We start from the raw sequence: 27,406 nt of genomic DNA, 5'->3' as shown, positions 1-27,406 counted from the left end.
TTCGTGAGTCGACTGCAGACTTGCAATTCAAAAGAAAATGAAAGTCGTCACCTAATTCTTGACATTGACATGCATTACACTATGTTTTCTGTCTTTCTGAACCGTCCCATTCTCCAGTTTCAATCGTCAATTTGTGATTTCTAGTTCTCAATTTACACAATATGATCCAATCTCTGTCTGGTAATATTTCGAAATTATTTTTCGAACCTTGATGTTTTATTATATATATAAATATATATACACTTTGTAAATTCCGAACATCGAATCATTCACTGCCAATAGAAAAGGGGAGATGGCATAACATCGACAGAAGTGATAGAAAATGTTCAATATCTACGAAAAGAGATATTGGAGACGAATACCACTATATTTGTGTTTGTCCGGCTTTACAAGATGAAAGAAGAAGATTTATTCCAAATGAACTAATACCAAGGCATAACATTATTACATTCAACAAACTGTTTAATTAAAAAAAAAAAACCAAAGACACTAAGAAACCTCTGCAATTTTATAAGACGTATTAATAGTAAGCTCACTCCTTCTTAACAACCATAATTTATTTACCATATTGATACTTATAGAAAGTATTTCTTTATACAATTTTAACTTTTACATTTGACTGTATAAGTCTATATATATATATATATTCTTTTATATGTTATCTCATCCGAAATTTTGAATTTTATGCATTTTTAATGCATTTTTTATTTTTTATGTATATTATTTTTTAACTTTTCTGCAACCTTTGTACTTGCATGGTTTTATGAGAATAAACTATCTATCTATCTATTAAATAATTTGTATGATATAAGTAAGCCGTGAACCATTGTATGTAGACCGAGTCAGATTTTTTTTCAAAAATAAAATTTCCGAAAAATTTTGAAAAGTCTAAAATTTAATTAATTTACCTCAAACATCCAGCAGCAAATATTAGAGTACATGCACAGTTTTTTTTTATATCTTGCAAACTGATTAAAATAAAATGTCGTGTGTAAAACACATTCGAAAAATTATCCTTTTAAAAACAACTTTGGAAAAGTTATTAAGAGATCAAGTTAGATAAAGATGCTATAATGAAGCTTAATTTTTGCTTATGATGTTTTTGACAGAATTTAAAGTAGTGCATCTTTGAAACTTTATTCTAGTCCAATTGATTTACGAAGATAAATAAGATCAGTATGTGATATTATCATACAACGCACATTCCATGCCATTGTGTTTTCTAGTCTCAAAGACATTTATTCGCAATAAGCACAAATCCCACTGCAAAAATATAATAAATTCCTATAATAACAACACACGAGCAAGCAGATAAATAGTTGAAATTCTTTCATTAATAATTTCACAAGTAAAACAAAAAACGCGAGTCATAAATATATATAGAAATACACAGCGAAAGTTAATTATTTGCTGTATATTTTCTACCGTTGACTCAAGCAACGCTATGTTATCGTTGTGTCTCAAGTTACCCTTCACTAAGCGAACCAAAGTATTTATCAGATGATGGGCGCGTGTTGTCTGTCTATAAAAGGATAGAAGTAGGCGAAGGGCGGTTGGTGAAAACGAGGAATTTGATAATATTTTCACGTTAGTTCGCCTGTTGTACGGAGTAGGAAGGAAGGGTTTCAATCTTTAGAGTAAGTATACTTTACCTTTTTATAAATATTATGTATCTACTTAATGAATGTTTGACCACTTTTCACTGTAGTTTCTTTATTTTCAATTTGTTCCGTAGATTTGGTACACATTCAGGAAGTTTAAACCAGGAACAAGGAAGTGAGATTTTATCTTCTCAGCGGAACGATTTTCATGCTATAGTTCAATCACTTTTACATGTAGCATTATGAACGGTTTGCAAGAGAGACAAGATAGGAAAAACCTTGGGAAAAAATAAGCTAAATTGCTGCATTGTTTATCAAAAGCGATAACTTAAGCCTATAACATAACTACTTTATAAATCACATTTCCTAAAGGAAGCAAACGTTTCTTCGTTTTATACCTTCTTGCACAAGTAGATATGTGAGATAAACGCATATGAGACAGCTACCCAACAACACTAGTTTTTAAAGCAAAGCATCTTGATAGATCATAATATAGGTGTGCTTGACTACCCTTCATTCGTTACAAGTATACATTTCTCCGTAGAGCATCAACTCTTGGTTCCTTCTGCTTGTTAATCACAATATACTTCATTGTGTCTTGGCGACAATGTCAATTTCAAATATCAATATTAGCATAAAAATAGGAGGATAAAGTACATGTATGATTGCCAATGAGACAACTTTCTGCAAATACCAAAAAATGACATAGAGGTTAGCAACTATAGGTCACCAGGTTTAACTGAATATGTTTGTAGTTTTAAATTCAATATTAAAGTTTAAATTTATGAATACATTCATAAGTTCCAAACTGTTTTGGTTATATGCTATTCAAGGTGCTTATTTCAAGGTGCTTATTTAAAGAAAACAAATGATTGTCTAATCTTACAGTCTACAGACAAACATTTTAACCATACATCATGATAACTAATACAATATAGACTATCGAAGATTTTACAATACAAAACAATAACAACCACATAAGTGGTTTCCGAATTGGGACAGACAATATCATGTGACCGAGAATAGTAATACTTTATCAACCCCCCTTTTATCTAGATAATTCACTATTTAATCAATTCAGAGAAGACCCCCCACCCTTTTTCTCTTTTGATGATCTAGGATAAAAACAATTCAGAAAAGACCTATTTATATATAATGAAACAGTTTACAATATGCATGAACATGTACAATATATTCTTAAACCTTTCATTTTTTGTATCAAGAGCGACGTTAACTCGTCGTCAATATTTCAATATTATAAGGAAAATATGTCAAAATGTTTGCTAAATCATATTTATTTACATATACACTCATACAAGTGGTGAGATGTGAACATTCTGGATGTTACTCAATATTTCTATCCGTTTTTCTCAATCGGACTTTATATGTATATGTATTGATCATCATCAGAGCTGAAGTTATTTGTGTCACGTGCCCACTATGTTTTGGGGACAATACTTGCTATATTGCTCTTCAATCTGTTAACCCTAAAGACCAAGGGTTGCACTCTGTTCAAAATCATATAAAATTTCAAAGGACGTATATTTATCAAGAAAACTCTATCTTTCCAAAATATTTTGATATCGAAAATTTGTGTATTTTTTTTGTTATTTTGCTTATTCTGCACAAATTGAAGACAATTCCTGCTGATGCGCTATTTTAAGTCTCAGAGGAGATACATAATCAGCTATAAATATTACCGACATATTTGTGCCATTAGTAATTAGCTGATACGTACTTGTGTGTGTCTGATTGATGGGTTAAGCAGTCGGTATATTTTTGGAAATGTTTTTTTCGCTTCTAAATTTTCTGCTGTTTCTTATATAATTTCACCTAGTAATTCACGTGTTTGGAAACATAGATATTTCAAGAATGCAAATATTATATCACTAAAATGTATCAAATACCAATAGCAAAATCAAAAATACAAGTAGCAGTTCATAATTTCAGTTACCATAAATAGAAACATTATTTTCTGAACTTAATTTATACTGAAGAGGATTGTTCATACGTACATGTATACATTTTTATATTACGCTTAGTGTTTATCATAATTTTAAATACAGAATTAGTGAAAATGTGACAAAAAGTTAAATATAATTCATGTTTTTTTTTTTATTAAATTTAATTTCAAAGAAATAAACGGCATGTTAATTGGCATGTTAGCTAGTTATTCACATAAAAATAATGAGCAAGACATTACTATTTTATTTCCAGGAAAATATATATGGTCAGAAACTTCTACACAAAAACTTCAAGATACTTTATGCCAGCCAAATATTAAAAACAGTATTAAAAAATTTTTAGACTCAAAAATTAATCTTTCAGAGGACTATATTGAACAAGCGGCTAATGAATGTTTTAATATAATAGATAACGCTGCTAGTAAATGTTTAATATTTCGTAAAACAAAATTAAAAGGTGTACGTAAACATAAAAATAAAAAATGGTTTGACATAGACCTAGTACAAAAACGTAAAAGTCTTATTTCTAAAGGTAAGCTATTATCAAAATTCCCGTGGGACCCAATTATAAAAGGGTCTTACTATAAATGTTATAGAGAGTATAATAAGCTACGTAAATATAAAGAAAGGAAATTTAAACAAAACATTCTTGACAGTCTGGATAATCTAAGGGATAATAATCCAAAGAGTTATTGGAATCTCATTAAAGAATTAAAAGAAGACAATTCGGATGGTCCAGAAAATTCTATTCAAAGTAATGTCTGGTTTTCATATTTTCAATCTTTAAATTTTAACTCTGACAAATTTAAAGACAGATTAGAGGAAATTAGTAAAAAAGTAAAAAATTTAGAAAAAAATTCAACTTTCTGTGAACTAGATTACAAAATAACCCTAAAAGAAATTTTAGATGCTATAAATAAACTAAAGAATAATAAAGCTGCAGGATTGGATGGTATTCCAAATGAGATATTAAAAGCTGGGGGAAGTATATTTGCACCTGTTTTGCAGAAACTTTTTAATTTAGTATTCTGCTCTGGAAAATACCCTCACAAATGGGCATTATCTTATTTATGTCCAATTTTTAAAGCAGGGAGTCCTAGTAAACCTGAAAATTACAGAGGCATAGCAATAAATTCATGCATTGGAAAATTATTTAACAGTATTCTTAATAAAAGACTTGACATTCATCTTGATAAAAATAATATAATTCATCCATGTCAGATTGGTTTTTCAAAAAAGAGTAGAACATCTGATCATATGTTTGTTTTAAAAACCATATTAGATAAATATACTAACAAAAAAGGGGGGAAAATCTATGCTTGCTTTGTGGACTTTAAAAAAGCTTTCGACAGGGTCATACACTGTGGTATTAAATATAAATTATTGGAAAATAACATATCTGGAAAATTTTATACTATTTTAAAAGATATGTACAGCAAGAATGAAATGTCTGTGAAAGTGGGCAATGTATTAACACCATCTTTCAGTTCACTAGTTGGGGTAAGACAAGGGGATGTTCTAAGTCCAAACTTATTTAAGCTTTTCATTAACGATCTGCCTCCAAAATTTGAGCCAAGTCCAGATGCTGTTGATATCAATGGGCGTAGAATTGATTGTCTTATGTACGCTGATGACATTATTGTATTATCAAACACTAAAAAAGGTCTTCAAAACCGACTTGATATATTGCATACTTATTGTATTGACTGGTGTCTAGATGTAAACTTGTCCAAAACAAAAGTTTTAATTTTTAACAAGCCTGGAAAATTTTTAAAGGAATCATTTTATTTAGATAAAGAGGCTATAGAATGTGTTAATAAATGTAAATATTTAGGGATAGTCTTTACTTCTAGTGGTCTTTTTCAACAGGGGAAAGAAGAGCTATTCAAAAAATCCTTAAAGGCAAAATTTAAATTACAAAAATCCATGTCAGCTTGTAATCCAAGTATTGATACTGCAATTCATTTATATGATCACACAATAAAACCAATTTTATTATATTGTAGTGAAATTTGGGGTTCATTTAAAATTAACTCTGCTGCTTGCAAGAAAAAAAGTGATTATCTATTTGAATTAATCTACATAAATGATTATTTGGAAAAATCACATTTCAGATATTTAAAGTATATTCTTGGTGTAAATAAGAAAGCCTCAAATTTAGCAGTGTTATCAGAGGTTGCAAGATTTCCTCTTTATTTTTCTGTCATTATATCTATGGTAAAATATGTACACAGGCTTAACAAGTTGGACACAGGGTTACTTTATGATGCTTATGTTTGTAATAAAATTTTAGATGCAGAAAACATTAATTGTTGGTATTCATCTATGAAATATGTACTTCAATCACTTGATATACAAAATTTAGATACAAAGCTCAATAAATTAATTAAATTTGTAAAATGTAAACTTTGTAATAGTTTCAAAACATTTTGGTTGGTCAAAAGATCTGAAACCTTATCACAAGGTAATAGCAAATTAGAGAATTATTTCAACCTCAAGACTGACTTTGTAAAGGAGGCCTATTTATCAATTAAAGATTTTAGTATAAGAAGAGCTATATGTAAAATGAGAATAAGTGCTCATGATCTTAAAATTGAGAAAGATAGATATAATAAAAAATACATAGAGAGAACTCAACGTCTATGTCATCATTGCTTATCACATGGATCAAATTCTATTGAAGATGAGACCCATTTTACAGTAAATTGTCCATTATATGATGAACAGAGGAAATTATTATATGATAAAGCTACAACTTTTTGTACTAATTTTAAAGAACTACCTAATGATAAGAAATATTTCTGGCTGTTCACAAATGAGCATTTACCAACTCTCATGTGCCTAGGAAATTACATTATTAAAGGGTTAGAAATAAGATCCAGATGTAAACAAAATATATGAAGTAATTTAGTATTTTATTGTTATAAGATTTAATATAATAGTTATATAAAACACATGTTGTGTTAGGCTCTGATCCTGTTCATAACGTTAAAGTATGTATTAGTTTTCTGTTTTGCTTTTTCCAATCATATTGTGTTGTAAAATGATGCCCTTTATGGGTTCTTGATTAGATTAATAAAATTCTTATTCTTATTCTTATTCTTATTCTTATTCTAAACGTAAGAGTAAGAATAAAATAGAATTGTTTTGCTCTCTACCAGCTCTTCATGTCTTCATGTTCTTTATTAGATACTTTTGAATTTTCATTTCATAAAAACCAAAGTTACGTTTTGGACTGGTTTTTGGCGTTTGATTCATGCATTCAACAACGTTTGCTGGTTGTGAATTTCCACAGCAATGAACAGATCATATGGTGAATCAAAGATGTATACTGTTATCAAGGATTAGTTCTGATAATCTGATTTCTTTGATCCTAATTTCTGATAACGCAATCGGATTACAACGATGTCGATTACAGTATAAAACAAAGTATCATGGATAAACATCTCGGATATATTGTCAATATTAATTACTCAGGCCTCGCAAATCGAATCTTAGTCAAATAACTGGTAATACACCAACTTTAGGAATTACTGTTCTAAGCAAGTTAAGATTTCTACAGGTCTTAAGATATCATAGTCTCAGTAACCAAAAAGACAAGTATTAGCCAAGGAGGATTCAATGGTTGTACAATGTACCAACTTCTGGAATTATTAAATTGTTGTAGATTATCATGCTTTGCTCATACTTGATATTGAGCGGTATACACCAGTGGTCGAATTCTTTTGTCCCTAGTTTAAATCCTGGATGTGTACCTATATTCACCCCCCTTTCCAACGTCAAATTGGAATATAACAAATTCCTGGTGCATGTCTTTTTCAAGTGTGCATATTTGACGATAAGTATCTGATACATTCATAAAATTCAATTACAATGTGATTACATAGTACTTGTGCGGTAATGGCTGCCTCGAGAGCTCTTAACTATTAATTATAATCTGTCTTGATCTTATCCTCTAACAACTGTATTAAATTGTTATGCTATTTCCGCATTGCTGAAATACATTTGTCAAAACATCTTCCACTGCAGTAGATTCCATGACTCACACACACAGGCGTATGTAAATATAAGGCACTGATGATGATAAAAATAGATAAGATAATAATGCACGTGTAAGTCAGTAAAGCATGTGCGGTCAAGGTTAATCAAATCTATTTGCGTGGAAGATACCGCCGTGTTTCTTCTGGATTTCACTATTTAAGATGTCGACGCAGTGCAAGCAATTCATTAGTTTTAAGTAAAAATATTTCTTTTATAATAGATTAAGCATTTATCTTAAAAGTGAAATTTTAAGATGTGATCCGTTGGCCTTTAATTATTAAACAGTACGTCTTTATTTAAAAAGTTTATGTAAAATCGAATATTTTTTTTAAATATTAAAATCTGTAGAACACAACTTTCGGTTTTAAAGATGTAATGTTGATCAAAAATTTACATATGCTTGTATTTTTACTCTTATATAAGTACTTTGTTGTCTGTTCTGTACTTAAACATGGAAATGAATTAAAGTGAATGATGTTTTTTAACTGCAGTCTTTTTGTTTTGTTTTGGATTATAAAGAAATTAAACTATCGATCCTTGTTTTTACTTGCAGAACCAAGATAAGCAGAATAGTTCTATTTTTTAAACGATCATATATTTTTTTTTATTGCACAGACGATTGCCATATTTCTTCATATCTAATATACATGCCTTTTGATTAAAGGACACACAAGTTTTTTTTTAACTTTTTTTCCGGATTTTACATTGTACTTTAATGATTTTTTTTTTATAGAGATAATTATATATATATCTTTACATTTACATAATTATCACACGAAAAGAGACACATACAGTTATACAGCCAGTTAAGTTTCTCTTGGTTATTGATCTCCTTAATAAGTTTACACAGCTCATTGGTTCTGAACATTCATAAATTCATGACACTTAATTGTATTAGGTCTTTTCCAATAATGATATTTAATGCATAGTTTTCTTAAGTTACGAAAAGTTAACAGTAAAATGTAATTGTGTTCATAACTAATAGCATCTGAATTGCACAATACGCACATTTTGTTTTTCGCTTTCTAAATTTTGACATCTGACAGTTTTAACACCATGGGTACCAGATATGGAGAAGTACCTGCTTACCTTTCCTAAGCACTCTTATATACCAGATTGTTTTTTTGGTTTGGTTCGATTTGCCCATTCTTAAGTTTTTACGTTGTGGTTTATATGCTTTTGTTTGTGTTTTGGCCATAATTCGATTTTTGCCATTTTATAGCGTTGTCAGGTTGTTTTCGGCTTATGAGTTTGATTGTCCATTTCATATCGTTCGCTTCTCTTTTGAATTTATCATCTCGAGGATAAAACTAAAGTAATTCTTCCGTGTTCGACTCTTTCTGTATTTTGGTATTATAAAAAAGATGTATCACTGATAAACTATGAAACTTTGTTTACACAGTCTTCCTCTTTCATCAGACCAGAAGTTATATACATATATTGAAAATCTAAAGATGTAGCGTTCTTGACGTTGAAACAATATCACCATTATCTGGCTGTCAAAACATTCGGAGGAGTTCCTTCTTGAAATAGGTTTATTTACAGTACTTTTGCTGATAACTGATTCTAGATTGTTTATCTCAGTTTCTTTGTTCAAAGTTACCCAGTTAACAGAGTCTTTGTGTACTGCTGATCTTGCGATTTTTAGGACTATATTGATGCTAGGATTTGAAGATGTTACTATCACGTTTGTTGCTTCCTTGTGGATATAAACTGCTAACATCTATAATCCCTTGAAACCGAAGTAATCAAATTAAGGTGAACGCAGGTGCGAGTCTGACTCATAAATCTAGTAATTTGCACAATGTTTTGAAAATTTGCCAATGACGTAAAGGAAACCGTTATTTTTTGTGTGTAATTAAAGGTAACTGTTCGGATTAGGGTTATCTGACAACAATTGATTGATTATTTCTGCTTTTTTTCTGTTCATACGATGTTATACAATGTTTGACAAAAAATGTTTATTGGAAAATAAAAATAAATGTTTTATATCCTTTTCATCAATACCAAAAATATACACTATTTGACACAAAATAGTGAATGTATTTGAGATTCATTTCAAAACTAGTTGTGTACAAGCGATCAACCTTCAACTATTTGTACACCACGGCATCAACGATACAGTGTTACTGATAGACTTGCTACTATTCCCTTTCTTTTATTAATTTCTTACTAATTTATATGTTGACTGATTAATGGACTTGACGCTCTCCTCATTTAAACTTTCTAAAAGCAGATAAGTTTTTTTTTTTAATTGAAAAGAGTATTTGTATTTCTTTTTACTTTTCAATAAACAGCAGTACGACATATCAGCAACCATGAGTGGCAGAGCTTCAAAAAGCGGTATTGGGTTAAAAGTTGAAAAGAAATTGGAAGAAGTAAGCATTTATTTTTAAGTGTATATACTTTTGTTATGAACAGATACTCAGAATTTCAAGATGTCTGGATCTGGTCGTGCAAATAAATCCGGCTTGGGATATGAAGTGGAAAAGAAGATGGAAGCGGTAAGCGGCATGACACGTGATCGTGACACTTGATTATTGAATGTTTTATTCCACATTTGTCTTTGATATGAGCATGACTCTGAGTAAATATTGTCCTGAGTAGATTAGTATACTGCACGGGTACAATATACATTCTACGAGGGATAATATTCACCGATATTCATGCCATTACCCATTTATTGTTAAACAAAGCTTACAAAACTGTTTCAAACACATTTTCGTCATTGATGACGTTGATCATTTGAAGTCATCTTTGCACTGGTGCAACATCATACTAATTGCACGCTATCTTTTCGTTACTCTATGTGTTAGATATAATGTTGCTTTAAAACAAAAATAATTACATAGCTTGGCCTCATTCAAAATAAAACTCAATGTGGAATAAGGTATTCAGCTAGTGTCGTGATTCATCGTCGTGACCAAGAGTGTAGTAGTCTGAAGTCATAACTCAAATGACAAATAATACTTAGAGTGGTGTCCCTTTGTCTCATTATCCCACTAATATCATTTATCATTTATTCGCAGTATAAGCAACAGAAAACACTACACATTGAGGGCCGAGGATGTCCTTCCGAGCTTCTAAGTCAGGATTAGGCTATGAAGTGCAACGTAAATTGGAATTAGTAAGATCTAGAGCTAGTTGTTTCTCTGTACAGTATAATCCATTTAATAGATTGTAGCTAGAATATAAACACATATATATGCCAAATTTGTCGTGACGTTGACAATGCAAAATGTAACTGCACTAGCATACAACTATGGCGCATCACTTTATATATATAGTTTTTAGTTTATTGCACGCATACATGTAACTGTGAAATGTACACAATGTAAGTATACTAAAAAGCAATAGATAGAATGACGCATGGTTGATCGAGTTATAATTTTTCTGTGGATGGCATCATTTATGTATTCACGTTTAATTTCATGAAATATAAATTTGCGATTGTTTGTCTATTTGACTTCAGCATTAACATGTACCCTGAAAACTTTTCAAAATTTAGAAGAATAAGACATGCTGTTATATCATTGCCGAAAAATAGAGATATACCCATGTTTCAAATTTATATATTATTTCAAAATCTGGACCTATTTAGGGATATAGTGCAAAGTCAACGTTACATCATTTGCATGAAATAAATTAGCTACATTATATTATACACATACAGTACTGTTCAAAATTTGATTAAACATAGTTCTTACATACAAGAGAAACAACTATACTATGCTAAACACTTACTTAAGCATGGTGGCAGTGTTAAATGGTACCGGATTATACGAATGGCTGAAATATTTTTTTAATTAGCGCAGCAAGTATGATGATTTTCATCTGACTGTTATAAAAAAAACCTTTTTGTAACAGATTTAAAATCAAAATCTTAATGACCCAAAACCAACATGGTTCAAATATATTTGAAAATACATAATCGTCCTACAATCGCTTCATCTGCGTTCATTTTCATGGTCTGTTTTATTATATGTTGAATTCTCGCATAAAAATCCCATCACATTCTGAACTACATGTACACCTATTGTGTGATGTGTTTTATGTTCATACGTATTTTCCAGTGCTGGAAGTTGAAGGATTTAACTTAAGATTATCTTTTGAGTTAATAACAATAGAAAAATGTAACAAGTACCAATTTTATGAAATCCACAATTCGTTTAACAGTATTTTTTTTATAGCATTGTCTGAATTATAATTTATTTTAAGGAGTTAATTTTAATAGTGATATATATTTATCTATATTTCTCCCTTTTACTCTCTCTACATATATACACTGTGCTACATGTATACTAATTTACACTAATTCTATTTTATTCTGGCTTGTACACATGTCAGTATTGACATTTCTCGTACTATTCATACTGTTCAGCATAGCAAGAAAATACCTTGTTTTAACAATTGTATTTAATCATTCACTATTTAAAGTTTATGAAATTCAAACGGTTACTTCCTTTTACTGTTAGTTGAATTTGATATGTACTTTATTTTGAATATGTTATTATATATTATTGTACACATGTATTTTAAGGAAACAATGATATATGTTGATATAAGTTTGTTTAACTTTTCCTGTTGATTTTGATGATTTATTTACAAAATATGATATATAATGTTTAACCAAATTCAATGCTAAAATACAGAGATTTGAATGAATTTGGATGCTTGTAATTTATTTTGATTCGTAGAAAGCACAGTAAAAAAAGAAAAAAAAAAAACTGTTACAATGATTACAATGATTTAAACTTTTATATCTTATGTAAGTTTAGACTTGTATTTTTCATGACTTTTGTAAGTTAGAATATATTTTTATTATTAAGTTCACCTAAACAACTCATTAGAACTTGTGTTTATCTAGTTGATTGAATATTGATTCTAAATAAAAACTTAAATTTGAATTAGAACACTGTAACGAAAATAAATTGTATCATAAATATTTTAATAACATGTTCTATTTTTAGAACATTAGAACATTAATATTTTTGATCTATTTTTAGAACTACGACCGAGAGGAAGCAGCAGGAACTCCTACTCACGTAGTCAACTGGGTAAACGCCATACTCGGCAGCGAGCACGACCCAATCGTAAGTTTTATTTATAGTCAACACGGTGTGTAGATCATTTATTAAGAAATATTAATAGCATTATTTATCAAAACTACTTTATTGAGTAATATATTTAATTTTATTTTAAATGCAAATATTACATCAATACTCATTTTCGACCGATATTGAATTTACTCTTTTAAAAAAAGTAACTAATTATGAAAAGAGATGTTTAAGAGCAAAGAGGTCAAGACCAAAGATGGCGTTCATATTAGTTTTTTTTTCTCGTTTTTTTTTCATTCACAACTCTAAAGGTGTACATGTATATACATAATTGCCTTTACGTACTCCTCAAGATGACTGAGATTATATAGTTTTCATCTTAACTAATTTTCAAATTATAAGGATCAACAGAAATCATGAATTATGCATAACTACATAAATCATTGCTGTCTATGAAGTTATAATTTTTTGGCGCATAATAAGGACATTACAACATTCATTTTATGATAGAGGTGGTTGCATGTGTAGGCACCACGTTATTTTGTCAAGATCAGTTCATTTGAATTTAACTAGGAAATTTCAGTTTAGAATATTTCTTTAATCTGACTACATTTAGAAAAATCTGTGTAACTTTTGCTAATTATATTTGAGAAAAGTCCGTATCGTTTTTGAAAAGCTCAGTTCATTGAATCACATAAGTTGATTATATAATGACTTACCATGTTTCTGAAGAAACTCAAACAAGCCTTATTTGTTTTACAACCGCCTTCCATATTAAAATAAACTCAATTTGTGAAATAAGAAAAAATATTTGAAAATTGACTGTCAACATTTGAATAGTAGACATGTATTTTTGGTTATTAAAGCATTGAGGCTGAGCCAAGGTATGTTTGTAATAGTAACCATAGCAACCACACATCTAACCTCAAGATTCAATTTTCATCATTACCACTGTGAATGTAGGTCTTCGAAAATTCAAAAACTATTTTAAAAATGAATGAATTTTGTTTTAAAAGAAAAGTAATAGTCTAATATTTTAATTTGGTTTTCGAAGACGTCCTTCACCTTTACCCATATATCATTCCAGTCGATTTCCTGGTCTATATATAGATATAAAAGACTAGTAATTTGGCTTGTGTTTATTATTCCTTTCCTTTATAGCCTGGCACTGATTGGAAGTCAATTTGCAACCATTTAAGGGACGGTGTTGCACTTTGCAAGTGAGTAGCTATGTTTCAGTCTTCTGTTGCTGTTGCATCGCTTACTTAGTTTTCATAACTTTTTCTTGGATTGTGTTATTATTTCTGCAAAAACGCTAGAAACATTCAACATACTTATATATTTAATCTTAAATTATATGTTGCATATACGTTTAGCATGCTTTCGAAACAAATGAATCCCAAACGAATATTTAATAACGTATTTAAATTAACCACTTACATTTCTTAATCTTAAAATTTGATCCCATTCGTCAACTTTATTTATTGTACTAAAATGTAGTGTTGTACTGGAATGCATAAAAGATCAACATAATGTTTACAAATTAAATTAAGTTTTGGTTTGTTGGCCAAAAGCAAAGCATGCTCGTTCATATTTGGTCTTTATTACAAAGCTACGATTCGTTTTTGTGTTTCTCATCTTTGATAAATGATTTAGGTAAAACGTCGTTGTATTTTTCAGTAGAGTAATAGTTTCCTCTTTCTAAGAAAAGAAAACGAATAAAATATGTTAATTTACTAATGCTAATGTATGCATGGGTAAATACCATAACTATATGTATGCCTAAATATATTGTAAAATTGATTTCAACGTCAATGCATTTCTGCACGATTTTTGTTTGGATACTCCTTTTTACCATTGTAGAATTTCATATTTATGTTTCTCCAGTTTTAAAACACAATTTATTTTATATACCGAATAATGCAAATGTATACTAGTAATGCCACTTGTCATAGCACTTTTCCTTGTCACTGGCAAAACGACTGTTAAAACTAGTAAAGCAGGAAGTGATATCCTGACGAAGCACCCGAGTTATCTCTCTTGTGTTGCAAATGCAAATTACTAAATTTTTGGTTTTGAATAGCATTTTATGAACTGCTTTTCTTCTTTTCGTCTTTTTATTGGTTTTGGTTATTTAAGCCTTTGGTTGTAATTCCGTTACTCTTCTTTTTGAATTACTTAGCAATACAAACACACATATATTACCATTTTTGCTTGTCAGCCTCCAAAAAGACATTCTAGTTATAACAAATTAGTGTTAAATAACTACAATACAGTCATTACCAATTTGCGTTAATAAATATGTAAAATCCTTAAACATTTGGAAAAACACATCTGTATCGATATTGTTAATATACACACGTGGGTAGATATTTAATTGTTTAAATGGCATACTTGTCGCTGAACTTAAATCATAGCACTCTATTCAATAAGAGTCTTATCATCTTGTTTTTCTCTTTATTATATACCAATATGATCGTTTGAAATTTTGTTAGTTGTGTTTGTATGAAAGCTTTAAGTTATTGTATCGAATTGACGCATAACATTAACAAATGTTTACTATTGCCTGTGTTCTGCTCATTGCTCTGTTTCATTTGTCGATTTCATCAAACATTTTCTATTTCATTATTTATGTTCAAATTTATACATATACATGCTATTATACACATTTCTCATACCCTTATCATATTTAGTTAATATTTGAAACCATGAAAAAATGTATTTGTACATAGATTTTGTTAATTGTTGTTAGGTGAACTTTATTTATTAATGACTTAAATCATATACAATTGTTAGAAACCTTATAAATGGAAAGTTCTCTTTAAGATTTTCTCTGAAAGTTGAATATCCACATTCAATAAGAATTTTCGGGTACTTTAAACTCAAGACTAGTTGTAATATTTCATAGAACATTGAATTTGTACCGATATGTTGATTCACTAGCGATTTCATATTCACGCGTCGGTAAGATTTTCATCTGGACATATTCGATCATCTGCTTTTACGGAAGCTATTGATTGGCTCCCTGAACTGATCGCTTTACCTGCTTGAATGCTGTTTGATTGCACATTTACAGATCTTCATGTTTTGTGAAATAAATCATTTAGGTAAGTTGAACTATAGTGGAAGAATAGTCCCGTATACATGTTCATTGCACAATTTTGTGCAGCATGTCTGTCATAAAATGAGCATTTGTCCTTAAGGTAGATAGGGTGTCTTCCTCCATCTTGGATTTTGTAATACCAGAAAACAAGGTCAAGGTCAAGGTCTAAAATGTGCAAACTTTGAGAGTAATAGGTAATTCATGTGTAATAAATTTCATTCTAATATAGAAAATGCCTTGTTTTATCATCTTTATGGTTGTATTTTACAAAAACACAAATACTTTTATTTTATTCAACTTTTTCCAACTATGCCAAATAAGGGGAGGAAACTCAAATGCAAGAGCAGATAATTCAGGTAGTGTTACTTTTACAATAGAATGTGTAAGCAATTTACCCATTTTATAATGTAGCTGGAAAACGAGTCCAGTGACCCCATTTTTTCTTTTTCTTATCTGAAAGCATACTATTGGAGCTTTGTTCTCATGTTTTATCTCAAAATTCTATGGTGTAGTTTTTGTTTTATGGCGGAAAATTGGGTTTTCCATGTATAATCTAAACAAAATCTGTCAATTTTGCACAACCTGTAACGTGAAAATGAGTCCGATGACCCATTCTTTTTATTAACGTTTTTAAACAAGCAGGATATAAACTACATTTTAGCAAATTATCCAAAAATTCTATGGATTATAATGTAGACACCCCATCTACCTTAATTAGTTGAATTGTTTTGTTAATAAGTTTATTTGAAGTAAAATACATTACTTCAGAATTTCATTTTATCGATGCGGACATGTTGTCAAAGTCTTCATATACAAATACATTGAAGAAGATAAGAAGGAAAAGTATCATCACAGTGTTTTATTTCTTCTTAATATAAACACAATAGTTATTTTCTAATACAATCTTTGTCACAACATTCTAGCAAAGCACGTGTTTTCATCTCATTATTTTATTTTATTTTTAAATTATATAAATGTTGAAAGGTTGTCGGTTAAATTATTATATGCACATCTTAATAATTCTCGTTATATCCGGGCCTTTTATATGCGGTAGGGTCTTTGTTCATTGTTGAAGGCCGTACGGTGACCTATAGTTGTTAATGTCTGTGTCATTTTGGTCTCTTGTGGACAGTTGTCTCATTGGCAATCATACCACGTCTTCTTTTTTATATCTATACGTCTAATGTAAAGAACCATTCACGTGAAGAAATAGCCTCTCTATGTTAACGTTAGCAATCTCTTTAGGTTTTAAATGGCCGATTGACTTGTGTTTCCCTTGTTTTCAATACCAATGTCCTTGAACTATTTTAACAACTGTTTCTACAATGATTTAAAATTTTCCATAGGTTGATCAATATTTTATTGAAAAAAGATGGAAAATCACCAGTCAATTTCCAAAAGAAGGTCATGTCACCCTTCGTTGCCATGACAAACATTGAAAACTTCAACAAAGGCATTCAAGATTATGGCGTAGACAGAGAATCCGAATTCCAAAGTGGAGATTTGTGGGAAGTAAGAAAAGGTCCTTTCCTCAATGTTATCAACTGTATCTCTAGCTTAGGATTTGTTGTAAGTGTAGTATACATGCAGATCAAATCAATATTTGAAACTTAGAACGCTAACAAGTCACCAAAGAGTTTGTACTTAAACTATAACCAGTTGAAAATCGAATTCAAACCAGTATATCAAGAATAGGCACACAGTCATAACATAAATACACTTAAACATACCGATTAAAATTTTGTATAACAGATGCGCGTTCCGTGTACAAAGGACTCATCAGGGACACTTGACTGCCCTATTGAATTCTTTTTTGCACATGTAAAACCATGGTGTTGTATTTCTAAATTCCATGCTATTTGGAGAACAAATGAAGAATATCAGATTAAAGCATTGTGCACAAAAATATAACAAAATTTGACGAACATTTCATTGTTTTTACAAATCCAAACAACCAAATAATGTTATTTGTAGAAATATCATATCTGCTGCTAACAACTCAAAGACTTCACGAGTATAGCTAAGAACAGCAGTACTGAAAAAATAATTTAACGCAACCCAAGGAATAAGGAGTAATACAATCTTAATGCAGTTTACAAAAATAATTAAATATTAAAGACAATTAAAGTGACTTATTATGGAAATTACTTTCCAGTCAGTTTTATATTACTAACAATATGTTACAATAGAGTATGCAAAATATGAGTTAGCATTACATAAACAAAACATGAACAATTCGAGTTAAATATCAGCTGATTCAAAATATGTCATATGCGGCCTGTATCCGAATTATAAAAAGGGCAATGAACAGAGATTAATATCCAGTCAAATAATTTGAAAACCGCAGAATGTGAATTTTTGAAAAATATCAGAAATCCTGATGTTTCATTATTTATGAGATGTAATGATTGAATTTATGATATGTTTCCATTTCAATTATCAAAACGACATAGTTATAAACCTTTGTCTCTATTTTAGGCAAACAAAAAGGGAGTTACTCCAAAATACACAGGAGAAATCCGTAAATACTTGGACAACGAATAGATGTGATACAAAATGCTGCAAGGACTCATGGCATTACGTCATCATTTCATTTAGATTGGACATTTTTTATCTTTAATTTGCATACATTTACAATTTAATTAGTTTTTAACAATTGAGGACTGATGTTCGTACAGAGGAATAACACTGAACCAATCTCAGGCAGCTTCCGGTCACGTGTTTTGCGGAACCGCTTGAATCGCTAATTCATGTTTTCTTAGTTTCCAAAGATATTGTCAATGATTTAGATTTGTGTTTCTAAAAATAACGAGTAAAAGGACAACGCATCAACAATTTCGATACATTGATTAATCAAAAGTTCACTGATATTCTCGTGTAGAAAAAAGATCGAATTGTCTGTCAACCATACTATTTATGTTACAATAAATAAAATATTTATTGATATATTTTGTCAACTCACTTTATTAAAAAAAGACGATGTAGCAATTAATCAAGCTTACCAGTATTCTTCATTTATATTGTCTTTTATGTCTAAAAATCCCCTAGTCGTCATTATAATTTTTTTTTGTTTAAATGTTTTATTAAAGTTATCTGCGTTCGAAAGTTTTTATTTGCATGATTATCCTTCACCAGATTCGCTCAAAATTAATCATTTGAAAGCCAGGAAAAGACACAAAGAAACATTAAATGCAATATGGAAAATCAGGGCCGTTATAAGAAAAACTCATCTTTGCCTTATAAAGCAGGAACATATGTTTATCAATAATTATTGAATATTTAAACGGGGAATTTCAGAACAGTTTGGATATAGTTATGATAGTACTAAAGCAATGACTACTGAACTTATTATACTCTAAAAAGACAACCGTAGTATACCGCTGTTCAAAAGTCGTAAATCGATTGAGTGAAAATAAATCCGAGTTACAAACTAAAACCGAGGAATTCGTGGGACTAACAGGCCACCAGCAGTGGTAAAAACCAAGTGCTAGTAAATGAAAATGACTGCAATAGGTTTCATGTGTCTGAAGCGTTTTTGGAGTAACCTTTATGGGAATGCTAAAACATAACATGTAAAAAGTAATATCACAAAAATACTGAACTCCGAGGAAAATTCTTAAAGAAAAATCCTTAATCAAATTTGAAAATCAAATGCTCAAAAACATCAAACGAATGGATATCAACTGTCATATTCCTGATTTGGTACAGACATTTAGGTATGTAGACAATGGTTTAAAAAAACCAGGGATATATAGAAAATAGACATAGACATAGAAAAACGGAGAGCTGTTTGAAAAAATTATACATAGAACGGAATATCCCAATATGTTTAAGGGTGAATTGTTCTGAGGGAGATGGAACATGCGTTTGTTCAATGGATTGAGTCATTGGGGAATATAAAAAAAGGTATGTTAAAATCTTGTCATAACAAATCATTGAAACATGGAAAACAGGTAACGAGATTAAGCTTTTGATAAGAAGAGGAGGAGTACTCATTACTTGTCAATATGTCAATATGTCAATATAAGCGTTATAAGATATGACTTTAATATGTCAAATCATATATATGTATAATCCTGAATATATAAAAGCTGTCTATCGTATTAAGATTTTCCAATATAATCAACATTTAGTTTATGATTATATTTCAGTAGGAACATTTAACTCTAAATCTTTGATGACGTTTTTAATTATTGAAAGAACACAGTTAATATTTGCACGTATCAATTGCTTCTTCAAACTAATTATAACGAAATGAAAAAAAAATCGGCTTTTCTGTTTTAGGTTAATCAACATTCTTTTGAAAAAAGACGGTAAATCACCAATTACCTTCCAGAAGAAGGTCATGTCACCATTTGTTGCTATGACAAACATTGAAAACTTTAACAAAGGCTGTGAACAGTATGGACTGGAAAAAGAATTTCAATTCCAAAGTGGTGACTTATGGGAAGTTAGGAAAGGTCCCTTCCTTAACGTCATCAACTGCCTCCATAGTTTAGGATTCTGTGTAAGTACTTTAGAAGTATATATAAATGTGTTATGTCTGTCAAACATGATTGATATATGACAAAATCATCAGTATAATGTTGACACAAAGTTTAAGTATCATTCTGTTTTTGACAAGAAATGTGTTTAATTCATATACTTGGTAAGCTTTTCGAACCTAATGCTATCCCTTATTCGTATGAAGATGCAGTATTGTTGTTACACATATATACATGGTCAGTAAAGGCAACAGTACTATATACCGGTTTTCAAAAGTCAAAAATCGATTGAGAGAAAACAAATCGGGTTACAAACTAAAACCTAGGAAACACATCAACTATTAGAGGAAAACAAAGGAATAACAGGAACTCTGAAGTGAAACACAAACAAACTTCAACATACATAGATATAACTTGCTTTTTGGTATAAGCCAAGCCTCCGTGTTGAAGGCCGTACTTTGACCAATAATTTTCTATTTCTTTTTAAAAGTATAGACCTTTGTGTTGTTATGGCGTTTTTGTTATGCAAGTTAGACGTTCTTTGAATAGGGATGTGCCATTGCAAAATATATGCAATATCCAATTTGAGACGAGCGTTCTTTGATGATTTTTTTTTTGTATTACATCTATATATTTTTCTATTTCAGTCAAATTCAAAGAGAGTCATCCCAGCATACACAGGAGAAATTGTTAAATACCTGGATAACGAATAAATATGATAACGAGGCTGCAAGACATTCATTTCAAAATGTCATCATATCATTAGTATGGGACAATTTCAGACTTGCACATGATTCTTACAAACTTATCTTGAGTACGTTCGGAAAAGGCCTATAAATGAAAGACCTACTGTTGTAACGGCAGCTTCCAGTCACGGGACTTTTCGGAAACGCTTGATATGCTAAATGAATGTTTCTGGCTTTTTATGTCTATGTCTATTAATTTATTATAATGTGATGTATATATGATTAAATACTTTAGGAGGGACGAAAAACAGATCATTACTCAATATTTCAACATTTATTTTTAAAAATCTGTAAAGCCTATTGGATTTTAATCCATGCAAACATGTTAAAACTGCAGTGGTTTTGTCGAGAGCAATATGTCTTAATTTTTATACCGAATATCAGTTGTCTCAATGTACCTTTAATTTATATTAAAATTATCTATTATTGTACTTCATTTTATTCTTTCTTTCGAAAATTGTTGCTATGCAATGTCCTATTGAGTTCTTAAAATCACTAGAATTCCCTACTAGAAATTTTGGGAGCAACTTGGATAAAAAGTAAGTTGCAAGTAACATAACATTAAAAAACGAACACACAGAAAAATGTAAAACGGGAAGTTTCTTTACAAATAAATTGCAAATTCAAATAACTCAAATGGAAAACAACTTTCATATTCCTTACTTGGCAAGGGCATTTCTTAACGTCTAAAATGGTGGAACAAACATGCTTTTATAGCTATCGAAACCTGTTCCTTGACAGTAGGATAAAATCACATTATATTAACAACAATGTATGAGCAAACCAAATAGATAAATGTCAAAAATTGGGCCACAGCAGTCACGCTGTGTTAAAAGCTTCATTTCTGTAAAAACTAACTACTCTATCAGCAAGAAAAACAAAATGGCATGTAGAGATTCAATAGACTAGGCATATACGCAACTATAAAAGACAAGCATACTGAAAATTATCATATCACAAATCTCACAGTGGCGGGATATATAAATACCGAGCCACGCAAGAAAGGTATTACCGGCAATCAACTTTACAGTAAAAGACTAAAACACAAAGAACGTTTTAACACGTAATTAGGTTGATTAACAACCTATACCTCAAGACCATCATACGTTATTTGTGAAGTTGCTTCGGCATTATCACCAACTAGCTCTTGGTATCCTTCGATGAACCTTTTTGAAGCAAATGGACGGAGACGTTCTTTTAGATTACAATGAGTAGTGAATGGTAATCAAATATACAGTTGAAGTTTGTTTATTGCTGCTAAGGTGGTAGACATTACTATTTCAAAATTAAAATCATCTCGTTTGTCATAGATTCTGGTATTAAAAATATAGCTTATGTCAAATTCAGGGTATAGGTCTACATATGAGGTTCAGCAGACCGTCTCTGTTGTTTCATTTATTTCTAGTTCTAGGAGGGTACTTTAATCCAATAAATACAGTTTTGATTGTTACAATGTAATGGTGAAAACACCATCAATATATCTGAATGTGAATTTTAATTATCTGCCTTCTTTGATCTTCTTGTTTTTGACAAATGTCTGAAGGAGCTCAGATAAGTCAGAAATTAGAAGAGGTCAACAAAGATAGGCGCACATTTAGTAATACAAGAAATGCTGACAATGTGTTGAAACAGTCTTCTTTCAAATTCAATAACTAGTTTTTATCATATATATCTGTGCGCCAAACTCTTTGGTCGGGTTGTTGTGTCTTTGACACATTCTTAACTTCCATTCTTAATTTCATAGCATGTCAAAAATACTGATAAAACCTAATTTAAACTATCCTCAGACCATATAGATCAATGTCATACAAATATTCACAAACAAATATGCAGATGTAAATAAAAACGTGGAAATAAATAGCTAAGTATCACACGTATCTGTTTCCTTTGTGTTGTTGCCAAACATTTCTAGGGCTATGAATTTTTATCGGAGACGATTTTTCATCGGGTTTCATCAATGTGTAATTAATAAATAACTGACCTCTGTTTAAAAAAATAATGGTGGAGGCAGACAAACAGGACATATTTTGTCCTTACCAACACAGAGCTATCAACTTTTAACATATATTTGTGAAACACCTACGAGGTAAACATTTTTCAGATCCCTAACAATACCTCTTGTTTATGCTTTTTGCTTAGTACATAACATGAACCGTAAATCAACAAATGAGTTGTTTCCCTTTGTTAAACATCACATCAAACAAACAAAAACAAACTCGGTGATTACAGGAAAACACCTTAAGGTGTGCTTCCGAAGGGCTTCGGTTCATTGACTGTTTGTAAACACTGTGTAGCCACTGATTCAGTATGATAACTAGCAATACATTCACTAAAAATAAGTTTTGGTAGCACGACTCTATGGTAGCTCTATGATGGACAAAACCTCATCCTAGACACCAGACTAATAATTAATTAGAAATAAAGGATACAACAGTTATAATTAAGTATATCTCATATGTTCACTAAAATCTAGAAATTAAAAATGAGATTCAGTTGAAAATAGAAATAAAAAAACTGATTTCAGCTTCATAGTTGTGAACGTTTAATTTCAACGTAACACCTGCATATAGAGTATGTATCTCCTGGTAGGGATGATATTCCAGAGTTTGCATTCCCTATACTAATTTCATTGATAAAGGGTTGCTGCTTATTGGAAAGCCTAATGTAAATCTAGGTAAACCATTGTCGCTTTAACGGTTCTACTTCTAAATTTATTTTTGAATCTATCATTATTTTTTTTTTAACCTTTTATGTCTATTTGTTTTTTCACACATCTTTGTCAATACAATAGAATTTGGTGCGACTGTCATAAAAGTGTGAGGTTAAGATAACTATAAAACCAGGTTCAATTCACCATTTTTAACATAAGAAAATTCCTGTACCAAGTCAGTAATATGACATTCGTTTGAAGAGTTTGAGCTTTTGATTTTGGACTTTCCGTTTTGAATTTTCCTCGGAGTTCAGTATTTTTGAAAATTTACTTTTTATGTTGTCATAACAAAAAAAGTAACAAAATCACAGAGCTGCAAAGAAATTTCAAAAGAGAGAGAAAAATGACAACAAAAAAACAATCTGCTAATCAATGACCGAATCGCTTTCAGTGCAGACAACATGAATGTTGATACAACAAAACAAATACATGTATGCCAAACTATGCCTAGATAAAAAAAAAACCAATTGCATGTGGCTTAAGTCCCACTATAAGAACTATTTAATTTATTTTGTTTTCAAAATGGAAATTTATTCAATCAGTTTAATGGTTATCTGTATTAAGTTAAAAATAATATAAATCTAAGGCGTATACAATGACTAAAACTGACGGAAATGTATAATCTCTATCTTATTTACTATGAGATAAACCCACTCAACACTGACCGTATCTGATTATGACTGTTAACGGTACTCCAAACATTAATGTTGGTAAATGATTGTTTCCTCGTAAACGTCCGACAGCTGGAAATCTATAGGAAACGGTCATTTTATATTTTCCTGCAAGTAATAAATACTATGAATGGATGAACAATAATCTATTTTAGATTTATTACATCATTGCCATCTTGCACCATGTTTGGAACACGTTTAATCTGATTTATTCAAATTTGTATTGAATGATGGATTAAGGTATTACCAATGTACCACCCTTTTATTCAGCCAAGAAAGCCAATCTCTTAAGCAACAATATTCGCTGTAATTTTGCAAAGTTGTAGATTGAGATCACAGTTTAGATATACCGATTTTCTTTTCCCGTATATATGACAACGAAAACATAAAAATAGAAGACAGTTCTTATGAATTTTTATGACAGATTTGGTGTTATACAATAATAAAAAAAATAATTAAGAATTCTTTAAAAAGGATAATATGAATACTTGTTGAGTACTATGGTACCAATTTATACATTTTTTAAATAAAATTAAAAAAACAAATCAGGATTTTTTAATTATTAATTATTTTTTTTACTTTCTCTACCAATATATTGCCAACCTCAGAAATACATGCTAGACTACTTTTCGATATGACAAATGGAAAAAAATTCTGTAAATTGTTTTTGTCAAATTTGTCAGAAGAAAAAAATCGCTTTATGTTCGCAAATTTTGTAGGAAGGGGTCAAAATTGAAAGTAACTTTTTAAACAATTGTTTGGTACAGTGTCTAGTTACAAAATGCACACAACGCACACGATTGACGAATTGTTGTATTTGGGGAAATAATTAATAAAATATTAACAGAAATATATACCCCCCCCCCCCAAAAAAAAAAAAAAAAAAATTAGGAGGGGCTCTTTGTTACCCCCAAAATTTACATCATTTTTTGAAATACTCTTTGATTCAGTTCAACATCCTTTGAAAAAGTATTGCTGTTAACGCTGGGCATTGTGAGCATTGTCTATAGATAAGATAAGATTAAGATAAGAATTTTATCAATCTAATCAAGAACCCATAAAGGGCATCATTTTACAACACAATATGATTGGAAAAAGCAAAACAGAAAACTAATACCATACTATAACGTTATGGATAGGATCAGAGCCTAACACAACATGTGTTTTATATAACTATTATATTAAATGTTATAACATATAAAATATTAAATTACTTCATATATTTTGTTTACATGTGGATCTTATTTCTAAACCTTTAATAATGTAATTTCTTAGGCACATGAGAGTTGGTAAATGCTCATTTGTGAACAGCCAGAAATATTTCTCATCATTAGGTAGTTCTTTAAAATTAGTACAAAAAGTGATAACTTTATCAAATAATAATTTCCTCTGTTCATCATATAATGGACAATTTACTGTAAAATGGGTCTCATCTTCAATGGAATTTGATCCATGTGATAAGCAGTGATGACATAGACGTTGAGTTCTCTCTATGTATTTTTTACTATATCTATCTTTCTCAATTCTAAAATCATGAGCACTTATTCTCATTTTACATATAGCTCTTTTTATACTAAAATCTTTAAAAGAGGGACGAAAGATACCAAAGGGACAGTCAAACTCATAAATCTAAAACAAACTGACAACGCCATGGCTACAAATGAAAAAGACAAACAGAAAAACAATAGTACACACGACACAACATAGAAAACTAATGAATAAACAACACGAACCCCACCAAAAACTAGGGGTGATCTCAGGTGCTCCGGAAGGGTAAGTAGATCCTGCTCCACATGTGGCACCCGTCGTGTCTCCTTTACAAAGTCAGTCTTGAGGTTAAAATAGTTTTCTAATTTACTAATACCTTGTGATACGAATATATGAGTTCTCAAAGTTTGACCCTAATTTATCTCAATAAAAGTGTTCCATAACTATTTTTGAGTCGTATAAATTCATACATCCTTATAACTTGATCACTTGTAATTTTTATACATTGTGTCTTATATTGTTTTATTTTCACATGTTTCACTTGGAAACAAATACCACCCTCTCTGTCTGCATTGTATGAGTGCTCAAAAACCATCAAGTCTCATAGTCTCACCGCATATTTGTTAAGCCAACTATAGCCAAATATTTGGAAACAACTAATTGCATAGCTTTTAAAATATACGTGTATATGCTATATGGTACAGGTAAAATATTAATTGAAAAGTAAATATCTGATATCTTATTATAAACAATCGGAAATTTGTTATTTTAAATGGAAACCCAGAGTTTTATGGATCCAAAATTTTGCTATAACTAATAATTGGTGAAAATGCAAATATTCCCCTGACATAAACTGTCTTTGCGGAAGATCACGCTTTTAATATTATCTTAAGCTTACTTTTTATCTTAAGTATTATGATATTATTTTCCTAAACAAACATATATATATATAACTATATACTGTAACTGACGTAGAATGCTAAAGTGAAAATCGGAAAAATCGGAAATTCAAGATTTTAATAGAACTTTCTGTAAATTAGTCAAGCCCATCGTTTCCTTTTAAGTATTTCCACTTGAGGGTTTTTGCAAATTAAGTATGTTATAAAGCCTGTCATGTCTAAAGTTCTAATAATTCTAAAGACATTTGATCACACAAAAAGATGCAGTTTAGTAGTAAGATTTATATATTTTGTCATAATAACAGTATTCAAGTAATCAGTGATCTTTGGGTTACCATGTCATTTGAATATTTGTTTTGATTTACAAGAATATGAAATAATTTGTAAGATATACAGGATTATAGTTTAAAAACCGTATTCAAGATATTCCATACATGAACATATTTTACAAATACAGTAATCTAGGTGTACAGTGCGCATTAAGTGGTTCAAATGTGTATCGTTTAATTGCAAGGACTATAGATTCTACCACTGCTTCGAGTGATATACGATATATATCACTCCAGACAGTTAAATTTTCAAAGGAGTGGGTCCAGTAAGACCCCTTTTTGGCCCCAAAATATAGCAATTTTACAAAAATGT

General features: G+C 30.2%; 1 protein-coding gene across 6 annotated transcripts; it reads left to right on the top strand.

Moving 5' to 3' along the window:
• The first annotated feature begins 1,497 nt into the window (after positions 1-1,497).
• On the top strand, positions 1,498-21,427 carry LOC143082417 (transgelin-2-like). Of its 6 annotated transcripts, none has more exons than XM_076258076.1 (6): positions 1,498-1,637; positions 10,636-10,733; positions 12,613-12,699; positions 13,825-13,883; positions 20,051-20,273; positions 20,898-21,427. In XM_076258076.1, exons 2-6 carry the CDS (start codon positions 10,674-10,676, stop codon positions 20,961-20,963), a joined length of 495 nt encoding a protein of 164 aa, XP_076114191.1. In that variant the 5' UTR covers positions 1,498-1,637; positions 10,636-10,673; the 3' UTR covers positions 20,964-21,427. The 6 variants fall into 6 exon arrangements, with proteins under 6 accessions (XP_076114191.1, XP_076114192.1, XP_076114188.1 ...); XM_076258077.1 differs by lacking the exons at positions 20,051-20,273; positions 20,898-21,427 and adding exons at positions 17,113-17,335; positions 18,245-18,712; XM_076258073.1 differs by lacking the exon at positions 10,636-10,733 and adding an exon at positions 9,904-9,984 and having other exon boundaries at positions 1,499-1,637.
• Positions 21,428-27,406: the final 5,979 nt, after the last annotated feature.

This window comes from Mytilus galloprovincialis, chromosome 7 (assembly GCF_965363235.1).
Source record: "Mytilus galloprovincialis chromosome 7, xbMytGall1.hap1.1, whole genome shotgun sequence".
Classification (NCBI taxonomy): domain Eukaryota; kingdom Metazoa; phylum Mollusca; class Bivalvia; order Mytilida; family Mytilidae; genus Mytilus; species Mytilus galloprovincialis.
This window is presented reverse-complemented; position numbering and strand designations above follow the sequence as displayed.